We start from the raw sequence: 14,927 nt of genomic DNA on the forward strand, positions 1-14,927 counted from the left end.
TCAAAAACTTAACTCAGGGCTTCCCTGGTGGCGCAGTGGTTGAGAATCTGCCTGCCAATGCAGGGGACACGGGTTCAAGCCCTGGTCTGGGAGGATCCCACATGCTGCGGAGCAACTAGGCCCGTGAGCCACAATTACTGAGCCTGCGCGTCTGGAGCCTGTGCTCCACAACAAGAGAGGCCGTGATAATGAGAGGCCTGAGCACCGCGATGAAGAGTGGCCCCCACTTGACGCAACTAGAGAAAGCCCTCGCACAGAAACGAAGACCCAACACAGCCATAAATAAATAAATAAATAAATAAATAAAAACTTAAATCAGGGCTGTGACTACCCATAGAAGCTCCCCTTGTTCCTTCTGCCCATGCCCTGCTCCCCAGCCCTCCGCAGAGCTCAGAGTGGTCCTGTAAGAGCATGGGGGGTTTTTCCCAGCCTTCCACAGAAACCACTGTGTTTGAAGATTCCTTCCAGAGAAATGGTTTATGTGACTTGTGGTTGTAGTTTGAATAGTAGAAGAATTCTTTCCTCTACATGTTCACGTGCGCCATATGATCTGAGTAAAAGCAGCAGCTCCAAACATGAGATAATTTGTGGAGGAAATGTCAGCTAGCTTGGAAGGGAATATTTGGCATTGAAAGTTTGCCCAGATTTAACTAAAAAGAACCATGTAACCTCATTCTTAGGATCACAGCCCATCAATTCAGAGAGGTTGTTTAAAAGACAGCCTCTCTCAGGTTATGTTCATTTTGAGCTGATCCATGGAAAAACCATTAAAAAATGAAAACATGATATCAATTCTAGAATGTTATTCATAGCTGTTTGACTCAGCCTTAAAAGGACTGCAAGGACTTGATGCCTGGTGTATTGTCAGACTCTCAATAAACTGTTGATGGATGGGTGGATAAATAAATGTATGAATGATTTTAGATATCCAGGAGCAATGAAAAGTGTGCTTGAGCATCATATATTGTATATCTCAATAGAATCTATAATGAGTTGCTTTATTGAGTTGGCTCCATTTTGATATGTTGAGATGAATACATATGTATATTTCATAGGAAGATCAATTATGAGCAAGCCAAAAATGTGCTCTGCTTCCTAAACATCTTTAAATACGTTCTATATAACTTTGCTTCGGTATTTGACCAATGCATCCTACATTGTTCTGTGAAACAATATAGCCTGGGAATTTTTTCAGAATAATTGATGTACGACAAAAAAACCATGAGTAACAAGTGGGAGAATGAAACTGCCTTCCAGACTTTTGGATGAGAAGATTCCCAGAAATGTTGCGAACTGCCGGAAATGCCCGGTTGTTAATGCAACTAGCCATGCAAATTATCTTGGGCTGGAAGCCAGACATTTCCCACTCTGTTTTGTGACAGCTCCCCTCTGGGGAGCAAGGCCGGTTCCTCCAAACCAGCAGCTGTGTAACAGACCACCACAACGTGGCCAAGATGATTCTCAGAGCCGTTTCCTCTCACGGCTACGTGCCTTCTTCGTTAAAGAGATGCCTCTGTCAGGAGTAAGGTTGACTTTCTTTTTACTGCCAGTGTACCCTTGACCTACCTTAACTTATAGATTATCATCTCCTGAAGGCAGAATCCGTGACCAAGTTACCTTCGCATCTCTTTCCCGTTCCCACCTCCCACTGCCATCGCGCCCGGCCTGAAGGGGGCGCTCCAAGAGGACAGTTGAATTGAACGGAACACCAATTGTATCCAGTCCTGATGATATTCAGTAATTACTCTCTTTTACACAAAGTGGAATAACTCCTTGGGGAAATGGCAGAAATCAGAAAAGACATTTAGAGCAGTGACTTAACCTCTCAGATACTCCCCCAAAGCCCTGTAGAACTCCTGCGTGTTACCCGGAGTCCGGGGCCTCTCGGGAACTTGTGGCGTGGGGACGGATTAGGGGTTTTCTCCTTTCCGTGCTGGCTCCCGGCGCAGCCAGAAGCAGGAAGTATAGCCCCCGGTGTTAAAAGAACACTTTACACACAGCTCTGGAGCAATACACCGCCTCCACCCCTTTTTAGGAAAAAACGTTGGGACATGGAACTAAACAGCCTAGCAGCCACATTCTCGGAATATTTGAAATGATACTCATCTTTTAACAAAGCGGAGCATCCACAAAGCGGAAGCAGAACCTGTTCCTCCGCCTCGCGGTGGCTCTGTCCTTGGGAGCCTGAGCTCTTTGAGGTGATGCCCTGCCAGGCGGGCCGGGAGCACATCCTCACATCCTCGCAGTGCCATTCCAACACCACAGGGGAAAGATGCTAGAGAGACACACAGTCTCCTGAGCCTTTTTCTGTGTATGCCCCTCTGGATGGCAAGCGCCCTGCATTGTGTATATACATGCGTCTTCTGAACCCAGCCATAAATAAATGCAAGCTGTCTTATTCAGACAATAACAACATATAAAAGAAAGAAAAACAATCACTAACAGGAAAAGAAAAACCTGTTCTTTGTCCCAAAAGAGAGAAACCCTTTGTGTTCGGAATAAACACCTTTAGCTTTTTCATGGAAAAAAATGTATTTTTTGTTTATTATCTATAGTTACCACTTCCTAAATCCTTTTAGTTTAGAAAGACTACGCCTGACAGAGCTTTTGTATTTTTCTTTCCACAGTTAAGCAGAACCACTCACTGCTCCAAACAGGGTCTGTTCTAGTATTAAAAGTCATTTCTTTTGGCACATATTTTAACCTGTCTTAAAATGATAACCATGAGGCCTTGATAAATTATTTGAAAAGCCTCTCCTAAGGAGGCTTTGGTGGTTTTGTTAAGACATTTATTTTAAGAGTATCTCTCAATAGAATTTATCAGTGAATTACTTTATGTGTTCCCAGCATTAAATTATTTCCTCTCTAAGAATATTATAACTCCTTTCCTCACAGTGATGAAAAAAATGAAACTATTCTCAAACAGTGCTAGGTTGGGTACTGGCCCTTATGTCAGTAATTTTAGGAATGTTCCCACCAGAAGTTATAAATTATAAATATAAAGCCCGGAAGAGAGAGAAACATTAAAGAGTGAGGAAAAACAGCAATTAGAATTTCACATAAATACCATCAACTGAAGAAAAACAAATCATAAATATAAAGCCCGGAAGAGAGAGAAACATTAAAGAGTGAGGAAAAACAGCAATTAGAATTTCACATAAATACCATCAACTGAAGAACAACAAATCAAGCACATGGGAGAGGGGTGGTATTGTTCAAGCTAGGATGTGGGGAGATGGGAGGGAACATGGAGAGAGCTGAAGGCCGGGTAAATAAAGCACACCAGGAAAAGAAGGATTTAGTCTCCATTATTCCAGAGAAAATGGGCACTTTCTGAGGTAGGTTTCTCTGCAACCTTGGAGATTCTAGTTTGTTCCTTCACTGACAAACACAAAGTCAGCAGTGATAACATCCTTGATAACACTTCCTCTGGAATGTATAACATTCCATGTTTCTGCTTCATAGTCACCGCTGGACATGCATGAGTCAGACTGAGAGGTGGGGAATTTGCTGGGCTGCTCATGGGACCATTGAAGTTATAGTCAAGGCCTATGAGGTGTGGACTTGCTATGCTTCTTTCTCTTTCAACTCATCTTGTACTAAGAGCCATAGGCGATTTTTTTACCTCAGAACAGGCTATCTGAAGTGTGAGGTTAAAGGGCAAAGCTTGCCAGAACAGTAGATGGGACTGCAGACTGGAAACCTGAACCTTGTTTGTCTGGTCATGCTGTCGTAAAATACTAGTAGCTAATTAAGGGCTTAGTACAGCACCTAACTATATTCATTATCTTCACTTATTTCTTACAATAAGTATGTCAAAGACTATTATTATCCCAATTTTATAGATGAGGAAACTAAGAAGTCAAAAGAAAGCTTGAATTTCTGTAGCTCACAAAGGATACAGCAGAGACATAAACCCAGGTCTTTTTCCAGAGTTCAGAGTCTTAATGTGTCCCCTCCTACAAAATAATAAAGGGAAGCTACTATTATTTTTTTTTTGAAAGCAGCCAAAAGAAAGTCTGCCTAGGATATAATTAAATAGCAATTCATAATAGAGGAGAGCTACTTGGGTCTGGATCTTTTTCTCTTAAACAAGCCTCTTCATATTATTTTTGGGCATATCCATTTTATAAAGAGGGCTAAATTGAATATGTTGTTAATTTGCTTATAGTAGTTCTAAGTTGTCCATGTCCTTGAATAGATACAAGGTTTCTCAGGCTGGGCTGCTCTAAGGAAGAACCCACCCTACCCGTGGATGATCCACCCTATGGGCCTATCCCCTCAGGGAACAATTTAAATTAAAAAGTGTGAAAGAGATGTCCAGTCAAGTCCAAACTGTACCATGTCATAACAGGATTACACACAAAGAATGAATGGTACCATGATTAATTTTGACCATAAATTAGAAGTACCAAATAAGTGTGAAAAAGTAGATGATATGGTAGTTTGTAGGAGAGAGATTTTGCTGCAGCTCTGGAAGTCAAGAAAGAGCAAAGTGAGATGATTAATAAATAAAGTTTTGAGTTGCACAGATCTGGGTTTAAATCTACCTTTATGACCTTGAGCAAGTTATTTGACCTCTCTCAGTCCAATTTCTTCATCTGTGAAATGGGAATTTGGGGATTCAATAATAAATGTAAAATATTTAGCATGGTGCTCTGCCTGTTCTTACTGTAATATAATTGTCTATTTGTCTGACAGTCTCCTCCATTAGGCTGTGACCTCTTCAAAAACTGGATTTATGTCTGTTTATCTTTGTGTCTCTGAGCCTTTGATATAGTGCTTAAGCTTATCCCACTCCTGATGTTTCCTTCTATGTGAAGGATATTCCATTATCATATTATTCCTGGTTTCTGTCTGCTCTTGACATATTCCCCACTAGGAGAAGAGAATGGATTACCTGATTGGTGAGTCAAGAAGGCCTTACCATCTGTACTCTTCACATCCTCGTGGGAGTGAAGTTTCTGCAGGGAGCGCGGCGTCTCTTCTGCTCTTCCACACCATAAATCTTACTGTCCAGTGCCTCCATGACTTAGTAGACAAGAGACCTAACTCTGGGGTCCTATAATATGAGGCCCATTTCCACACAAATCTTGAGGGGTAAAGGAAGACCTAGCTGGAAAGATAGATTAGAACCAGACAGTGAAAAGATCTTCTTATACCTCCATGGCATGACATTTTGGCAGATTCCTTAAAACATATAGACAATGATAAAGAATGGAAAGAGTCTACATGAGTAAGCCCAAAATCATACTTGTTTTTGTTTTTAATGTTTGAATATTTTTGGTGTGGGGGAGGGGTGCAGGGGAGTGGGGAAGGTTGTTCTTTGCATTTTTGCTTTAATTTGTTGAGGGGCTGAAGATGAGATATCAATATTTTAAGTTCTTTGCAGAATTCATTTTTGTCTTATTTTTAAGTTATTTTTTACTAAGGTACTAATAAACCCTTCATTTGATGAATGGACCTGCGAAGTCAGCTTTTCTCCAAGTGTGGTCCAGGGACCATCTGCCTCAGAATTACCTGGAGGGCTTCAAAATACAAATTACTATGCCTCACCTCGAATCTGCCAAACCAGAATCCCTGGCGGCAAGGCCTTGGAATATGATTTTAACATTCTCCCCAAGGGATTTTTATGTTCATTGTATTAAGGGCAGCACCTGCTAACAGACAAGTGAATTCAATTTAAATGTACCTAGAAGAGGAAATTATGTTTGTGTGTGTGTGTGTGTGTGTGTGCAGTTATTGCTAAATCAGTTAACTGACCATTCTGATTACTGCTACTGACCATTCTGATTACTGCTATGGTCCTTTTTCCCTATAGACCAGAGCAGCCCTGCTTACTCAGCTGAGGATATCATCAAAACCCCAGCTGGGCCTTTTGTCTATGTGTCATTCTGATAGATCTTATGAAAAAAACTAGAAAAAAAATCATTTTAAAACCCTTAAAAACTTAAAGACAAACACATACTTTTAAAAGAACAAGAAGAACCCTTACAATTCTTCCAAAGAATCGTAGCTACATCCAGTTTTCCTCTTCTGGTTCTAAGTGTCTAGAGGTAATAGACGGGAACTTCAACACAGAGGAACATTCTTAGGTATGGATTGCAAGCTTTTATCCCACCACACTGCCCTCCTTCTGTTGGCAAGTGTGGGAGACGCTCTGCTTAGGCCTGCTTTGTTTCTCTTTATAGATCATGCAACAGATGAGTGACCACCGCTACGACAAACTCACTGTGCCTGATGACACGGCCGCAAACTGCTTATATCTAAATATCCCCAATAAAGGCCACGTCTTGCTGCACCGAACCCCAGAAGAGTATCCAGAAAGTGCAAAGGTAAAAAAAAAAGTCCTTCCTGCCACAGCAGCTGACTAGGCCTCCCTTTGTAGCCTTCCTGCCTAGGGATTTTTTTCACAATAGAGTGACAAATAACAGGGCTTCCTTTTCCCCTATACACATCATTAGGAAAGCCAAAAGGATAACATAATTTAGGGCCAAGGAAAGTTTATTTAACTCGCTCTTCTTGTTAGTGTCATTGGTCACTAATGCATGCAAAGTAATTGAGATGATCATGCCTGGTATTCAGACCTTTTCAAATGAGTATTTGGAGCTCCCAAGTCTGTGCTCCAGCTCTGATTAAATGTACTTCCTGACACTGACATGCTCATTAAGCATAGAGACCTACAATTAGATGGCCAACTGTGTCATTGTTTTCTGACAAATCTAAGCTGCCCCTCCTCAGAGGGTCATTTGTTTCTTAAGTCAGAGAAGTAGAAATGACCCAAAGAGAAGAGTGCTCATTGTCAGGGCTACAAAAAAGCAGGGGCTACACATCCTAGGCAACAAGGGCCTGAAAGGATAGAACAAGAAGAAATATAAATATAGCACACTTGGAGCCAGCCAACTGGTCCCTCCAAGTAGCTCTGCGTTTATGTTCCAACCAGGGAATTGCCCCCTCCGTATGGAATTCTTTCCTGGTCTGAGAAAATCTTCCCAGTCTTTCAGGGCACTCTGCCAGTCTCATCCGTGTACTTTGGTAATTTCAATTTAATCATACCAAGCAGATTAAGGGTGTTGGTCCATAGATCCTTCAAGTGTTCATATCTTTTGTAGGCATTTCAGTATGTTCATCTCTGTCCAGAGGAGCAAGATATTTATAGTAAGCATTACAGAAGAGTCTTAGTAGCCACTGATCTCTCTCTCTTTTTTTTAATCTTAAGCTTTAAAACTTTTAGAGAATAGTTTATGCTACCTTTTAAATATGCAATACTGTATAATTACTAGGCTTATCCTTATAGTCAGGATTCCCCTCAGCAGATTAAAAAGAGAGCAGGGGAAGAGGATAAATAGATAATTTTTTTTCTTTTTCCATGGCTGAAAGTGTGAACCTGAGGAAAATATAGGACCCCTGACCCCCCTGGACTGGGGCTTAACCAGCTCTCAGATGAATAGTGGGTCTCACAATTTAATGTGCATCAGGGTTGTTAAAAATAGAGGTTCCTAGACCCCCCACCCTAGAATCTGCAGTATCAGTAAGCACCCTGGTCACTGAACTCACTTGGAGAAACACAGCTCTGGATCATTCATACCCCTTCAGCCACATCAATCATCTGATAACGAGATGATCATTAACTGCTTCTGAATTCAGCCCTGGGTCTACCACCAAAAACAGTAACGTCATGTTTATTGAGTGCTTCCCCTGTGCCAGGCACGCTGCATGCATTATCTTATTCATTCCTTACAGCAGCCCTGTGTGGGTGCTATTATTACTCCAATCTTACAGAGAAATAATCCCGAGGGGATGCCACTTGACTGAAATTACACTTGGAGCAGTTAGTTGACAGAACTGGGGCTGGAACCCAACTCTGTGTGGTTCCAGCACTCTTAATTAACCACTGTACCAAAGTACATCCTGCAGAAGCATGGTAGATTGTTTTTAGGCAGTGTATTTTCAAGTGATTTTGTCTTTTTTTAAAAAAAAACTGTTCTTTGTTTTATCATCAGAGAAAAAAATCTGTGGACTGTTAATTTGAAGGTTTGACACATGCTTTCTTTCTATTCGTGTCAAAAGATGCTCTAAGATTCACACACCTGTAATTTAAAAGCAGTTTGACCTGAAATCCTTCTCTTAAATTATACTTTGTCAAGTTTTTCCGATGGTCTTATTAAGGAAAGGAACATTATAGTTGAGAGGGTTTTGAAGTGTGGCGAGAGAGTCATACTCAGACTGTAAACACGTCCACCAACTTTCATATATCACTTAATCTAGCAATGACAAGGGCAGAGTAAAGGCCTTTCTAGTAACAACCACATTTCTGACACATCTTTGGCTTTGAGGTTAGAGCACAGAGCTAGTGGTTACCCAATGCTGCTAGCTCTCTGGGTATCGCTGTAAGCATGTGTGTGGTCTTGGTTACATGCATATCTTGGGGTTCAATGGGTGAAAAGCCTAAACTTACAAGCTAAATGAATCCTCTACCCCAGGTGGAGGGGGTGGGCCTGGGGGCCAGGGAAGACAGAGGCAGAAACATAAGCCTTCTTCTCTACTTTTCCTTGATTCCTCCTGCAGGTTTATGAAAAGCTGAAGGACCATATGCTGATCCCCGTGAGCCAGTCTGAACTGGAAAAGGTGGACGGGCTGCTGACCTGCTGCTCGATTTTAATTAACAAGAAAGTAGACTCCTGAGTCGCGGTCTCTCCCTTGTAGCCGGCAATACTGCACTTGTAAGGCCGATAACTGTACCCATTCCTACCGTTTTCACTGACAATCTTTTATGCCACTGTGCTACTAACTCTGGTTTACAATTCTAAATTTAATTGCTTCGTTCTGCACCTCCCCCAGCGCCTCCCCTCGAGGTGGTACCTAAACTGTGGATTTGCTCAGTGAATTAAGCAATCTAGAAAATATACAGCTAATGAATTATTGAAATGTGATTAATCATTGTAAGGAAACACTCGTTTTAGTGTTTGTATTATCAGTGTGAAAATCGTTTATTTGCCAATATAAACCGAAGAATGTCTTCTTGATCAGTCAGCTAAGCTGGATTTTCTTTCTGTATATCATTAATTATCTTTGGCTCCCGTGAAATTCCCTGGTCTGTGGATCCTCCTCCTTTCCCTCTTTGTTTCCTTCTGAAGTATGAAAACTTTCCCACTTCTATCACAGTCACCTTGACCTTGGGTAGAATGCGGGGTCTTGCCTTCTGCACACCTCCCTGCAGGCCGACCCTGTCTGCCAGCAGTCTTTCTGCCTCACCGCCGCCGCTGCATCTTCTGCCGCCACCACCACTTTCCCCCAGAGAGTCAAACAGGCCCCTCAGCAGAGCCGTGACCAAAGTCAGAGCAGCTGTTTAGGGGAGAGTTCACTGCACAGAGGCACATCCCAATGGGGTTTGCCCCAGAGATCTAAATTCTAGAAGAAGTAGGGCACCACACCTAGGAAGGTGAATTCAGCACCAGATGGTTGCTAGGGGATTGCAGATCAAGAAGCTTGGACACACCCCATGAGTACAACACTTTAGAAAGTCTTTAAGTCACATTCCATGAATTTTTGCTTTATTACTGGCCATATACAGACCTTGGGGAATAGACTTATTTTTTTCTTTCAATTTACTTTCATTTCCCCCCATTGTGACTCACCCTGTTTCCAGGCTTCTACCCCTTCATCTACAGAGTTATTTTTTTGCTGATCTACAGAGTCATTTCTTTCAAAAGAGACATTACATCTAAAAATGATTATTGATGGTCTAGTGCGAGCCAGATGGAGCATGTTCAGGAAGTGATAGGCTTGGTGCTTGAAACCAGCCGCGGACAATGGACAATTCTACTTTGAAATATCCATGAATATTTACTGTGGAATTCAATTAAAACTTCTTTCCACTGTAGCCTTCCAATTACACAACCTTAAACTGACACGAATCTCTTACAAAGAACAATGCCGCAGTGAAGGGAGAGATGGTTGTCTTTTACTTAAATGAAAGAATCAGCCTTTTAGCAGACCAGGGAAATGGTACTTTCCAAGGAATGATGACTGATTCAGGCATTTTATCAAACTTCCCAGTCATCTCCACCTTTCCTGTATTGCCTATGGCTAAGATTAAGATTCAGGGAGTTTCAGGAATGCTACTTCAAATCTTGCTAGGCTCACCTAATGTGTTTGTAATCAGACATTCCTCATGTTTGGTGACCAAGAGAGAATACCTTCATTCATTTCATCTCCCCCTGAACAAATGGAAGTGAGAAACCTCTGAGCAAACCAAGACAACCTTAACTACTATTTTTTTCATTTATTCGATCATTTTATGTCGGACTTAGAAGAAATTCCTTCTCCTCCTTCTTTTTCTTTTTGCTTGACTTTAATATTCATATCACGTTCAAATATCTAATTTCATGCATCCTATTACTGAAACGTATCTTGGTCACTGTCATATTTCCAACTGTCTCATCATGGGTGAATAATATGTTTTTACCACAGAGAGAATGAATGTTACCCACATGCCCAAGTTAATAAAGAAAAATTGTCCTCAGTAGTTATGGTTGCCCTTTGGGGTTAAATCCGGCCCTATGCTGGCAAAAACAGAAATCCTCCCTCAAAAAGAACCACAGGAAAACTCACTCACTCAATCAGCCACTTCAGTCTTAATAGTACAGCTAACTGGCGTATAATTTCCAATATCTTTATTTCTAGCTTTCCAAACTAAAGAACTGTTCTCTATTATGTTTAGTAAATTGCAAGAGAATAAACTTTTCTTTTGAACCATTTGTTCTACAGAAGGCTGTTTTCACTTTTCCTTTTCTTTGCGTCTTTCCATCTTTCCTTGTCTTTGTCTCAAGAAATCACTTAGAATCTATGTGCCTCTTCTACAGAATCTTATTCTGCACTGCTACATCACCTACAAGGCTGGCTTCTTTGGACTCTCTCTGTGATATGATGATGTGAAAACCTAAAATATTTGCAGCATAGTAGTATTATTTCTTTGGTGTACTCATCAGCATCATGTTATCTTTGAAGCGGAAAGACAACCCGCTACCCCGTTACATAGGTTCCCCTCTTGTCCATTGTGATTTATAAGGAAAAACTAACAGAAACTGCTTTTTGACATTATAAAGACATTAGAAATTGTATTTCAGTAAATAAGAGTTGAGTCAGAATCACTTGGTCAGTAAGATTCAACTTACTAAGGACAATATAGAGAAAGTACATGATTTAGCATTATTTCTTCAACTGTGATGAATTGCTACAGAAATCAGCAGGCAGATCTCTCTACTGTGTATTGATTGCTCTTTTAAGCTACTGTGAACAGGTTACTAAGGCCATCTCTTCATCTCGAAGGGGGGAAATAGTCTGTAGATGAACAATGTGACTTATTTAGAGTTGCATGTTAGTCTTCATAATTATTTACTCCTTAACATTCTACAGAACTCAGACATGATTTCCACATGGTGTTAGACTCGTGCATTTTATCGTACTGACCATTCTGTTACAGCCAGTGTACGGTTATCCACTCTGTGTGCCAAAGCCAGTAATGCCTTTCACAGCCCTTTAGTCCAGAGAAATTCTGCACTGATTTTAGTCTCTTGCTGTACTGATCCTACAAGTATACCAATCACGATGGAATAAAGTGTGAGTTGTACTGTGATCAATAGCCTATGTCTCTTTTTTGCAACAGAAACTGCTGTGGTGAATGAAGTCACCATTTCTTTGCTACCAGAGATGGTAAGTTCTGTTTTTTTTTTTTCTCTAGTCCTATGAGCTATGGAATTAGAAATACTATACCTGTAAGTCAACTGCTATCAAAAGCTTGGATTAAAATGATAATCAAAGGATACTTCAAACTTCTGGTGCTTTAAAAGTACGCATATTATCCACGTGAGGTCAGGAGATCTTGATTTCACATATGTTCCTCCTAAAAAAGGCTTCCCTTGTTCCTTTGACTCCTAACTGTCGTCAGCACATTATAATATGGCTCAGTTATGGAGACAGTTGAAAAATTTTTTGCTGTGTTCATGCAAGAGTTTGGATTTTGTTTTTGTTTATTTTATAGTAAGAGTTTTTAGGAAATATGAAGGTTTTTTTAATAAGGCTTTTTATTTCCAACAATTTTTTTCAAAGTGAAAGTAGCTTCATTGTTCTCTTTTTCTGACTGTAAAAATAATAACCGCTCACTGCAAAAATAAAAATCAAACCTTACCCAAAAACACATAAAAACAAAAGTAAAGGAAAAAAATTACCCCAAATTTTATCACCTACAGACAGCTACTATTAACATCTTGGAGAATATCCTCACATCTAGGACTAGATACAGATATAAATATGGAATGATTGTACATAATCATGCTGTTCCATAGCCTGCTTCCTTCACTTAGCAATATATTGTGGCCATCTCTCCATGTCAATAAATATAGATCTACATCATCAAATTTAACAGCCCTGTATAATTCACAATACAGTTGTCACAGCAGCTTTTTCTAATTTATGTGGAGTGTTCTATCACAGATGTTTGGTGTGCCCACATTTCTAGTAGCCGGGGGTCTTTAGGCTATCAAACATGTTCTGCTTATAAGCTCTCACACACCCCGAGGGTTAGCTCAATCCATAGTCCTCTTATCATAACTGAAGGGTACATGCAAAAGCCCATCAGAAGCACAAACCAATACTAAAATCCCCTGGAGAGGTCATTGATTTAGTCACACCGCTCGGTTGACGATGCGTCAGTTAGTTCTCCATTATTTAGGCTGCCATTAACATGGACAGTGAAACTAAAAACTGCCAACTGCAAACCTGCTCTGGGCCGCCACAGGAAATGGAACCTTCCACCCACGTGCCAGAGTTCAGTGCTACTCTTAGAGGAGAGAGGGAGACACTTTTTAAAGCAAGAGTTAGCAGGGCTCCCCTGACTGGTCCCCACAGCCTTGCAGAGAGTGAAGGAAGGTAAGAATGAGGAAAATCCCCTCTCATGACAAGCTGCAGATTCTGGAAATGGGAATTTGCTGAATGAAGAATGCTGGTCAACAATCATTTTAGACACATGAGCACATGTTTAGCAAGTTCCCACACTCTGCCAGGCTCCTGGGTGCAGCTCCTGTCTTTCGAGAGGTGACAGTCTGGGAAGGGCGGGGAAGGAAGACCACACAAGCACCCCGATGATCATAACACAACAGAAGGTAAGGGAGGAACCAAAGAGAATGGTGCCGTGGTGTTTCCCAAGTAGGGGAGATCAGACAGAGGGCTCAGGGTTTAATCTGGGCTTGAAAGGTCAGCTGTGGCTTCAAGAAGCCAGGATAGAGGTCTGGCGAACAGCAAGACAAAGGCATGGAGGTGGGACAGCACAGTGTACACTTCAGAAGCACCTACTGTGTGCCCGTTAACCTGCCTAGGCCCTCAGGATACAGTGGTGATTGTCCTTGCTTTCCTGGAATTTACATCCAAGTAGGAAGACAGACATTAAACAAATTACAGCAAGCATGATAAACATGAAAGCAGAATGGGGTTCTCAGAGCACGTGGTAGAGGCAAGCAAGTGGATTTGTTTGGCTGAAACATGAGACAAATATAAGAGCACAGTGAGACAATGTAGGTTGGAATGTCAAGGGCCTTGGGTATTTGGACAGAATTTGGCAGTCTGTGAGTGTCCCCAGAAGACTTTTGGGTCAGGGAGTCATACTAATGGAGCTTGATATGGCAGCATTGTATAGGATGAATGGGAACTGAGACTGGTGTTCTTCTAAACTTAATCTCCCCAAATTTAATTCATCATTTAAACATCTCTTCTCATCACCAAAGTGGAACCTGAGAGCTCGGCAATTAACTCTATATTTTCTCTCCTGAAAAACAGATTAATAACACCTTCCCCTCCCAACTACAAAGGGACATTTTCAACACAAATGAGATAAAAAGACTAAAACGTTCTTTGGAAGAAAGGTATAATGTAAATATCATTATCATCATCATTATCCTCATTAACTCCTATCACAGCAAGTCTGGAGCCCATCAAAATGTCATCTTCTATTTGAAACATCAATCACCTACTCCAGAAATAACTCAGGATTTTCATAATTGATGCCTGTAAGCTGGCCTGACAGCTTCCATGGTGAATTCACAGGTTTCCTTGGTACCCAGCAAGGCTGCTCCAAAGACGTACCTGCCTTAGGGAACTGTTGGCAAATCGGAATGGCCCTCATCTCCCTTCCCCCTCCAAACACTCATTTTTAACTCAGTGAAAGCAGGACCACTTATAGCAGAAGATAACGGGAGTTATCAGGCTTTTAGGAGAACGTGTGAGTGCCAAGTATGTTAGTCACTATAAATAAATAAAAGATTCAAACCAGTCTGCCCTCTAACCACTTGGTAAAATATAGCCTGTGATGGCTTGTGACATGAATGCTTAAAAGCAGTGATGGGTCCCTAGGTCTCAGGAAGCACCCTCTATTTATAAATAGAAAGTTTAGTCATTTGGCTATGAATAACAAGAAAGAGCTTGGGTGAATTAACACAAGCCTCTGAAGGTAGTTTGCTTTTCTTGTGCTTAAACTTTTTTAAATAATTTTTTTTAAGTTCCTGCTCATGGACAAGGACTCTTATTGATTAGATAGGGCCTTGAGCCAGAACTCAGAGGACAACTGCTCAAAAATTAAGCTAGGAAAACATGTGCTATGTGTTGAAATTTCCCACTATCCCATCAGGGTACAAGACTGCATATTTCAGACTTTGCATATTTCACACTAACGCAGGAAAAGTTCAGGAACCAAACAAGTTCTCATTCCAAGCAACAGTCGAGCTATGTAGAAATCTTAGGTCTTCTACCTCTGGAAAGAGCTTGTGGAATCAACAGAGTCATGGTCATGGATCCAATAGAGACTTAAAATTCCAGGGCAGGATATGAACAAAGTCATCTGTTTTGTTTACGTGGGACTCAGATGAGCATATGAG

The 14,927-nt window shown here is 41.1% G+C and overlaps 1 protein-coding gene and 1 long non-coding RNA gene across 10 annotated transcripts in view; one reads left to right on the forward strand and one right to left on the reverse strand.

Annotated features, from left to right (window-relative positions):
• Positions 1 to 11,638, forward strand: part of DDAH1 (dimethylarginine dimethylaminohydrolase 1) — a 248,109-nt gene extending 236,471 nt beyond the window's left edge. For all 7 annotated transcript variants that reach the window (XM_082339398.1, XM_082339394.1, XM_082339396.1 and 4 more), the window contains 2 exons: positions 6,192 to 6,335; positions 8,569 to 11,638. In XM_082339398.1, coding sequence (XP_082195524.1) covers positions 6,192 to 6,335; positions 8,569 to 8,685 — 261 coding nt within the window. In that variant the 3' untranslated portion in view covers positions 8,686 to 11,638. The remainder of the gene's footprint in view (positions 1 to 6,191; positions 6,336 to 8,568) is intronic.
• Positions 1 to 14,927, reverse strand: part of LOC309604808 — a 35,082-nt gene that overhangs the window by 7,149 nt on the left and 13,006 nt on the right. The gene's annotated exons all lie outside the window — the stretch shown is intronic.

Source organism: Balaenoptera borealis (assembly GCF_965194805.1).
Source record: "Balaenoptera borealis genome assembly, chromosome: 1".
Lineage (NCBI taxonomy): Eukaryota > Metazoa > Chordata > Mammalia > Artiodactyla > Balaenopteridae > Balaenoptera > Balaenoptera borealis.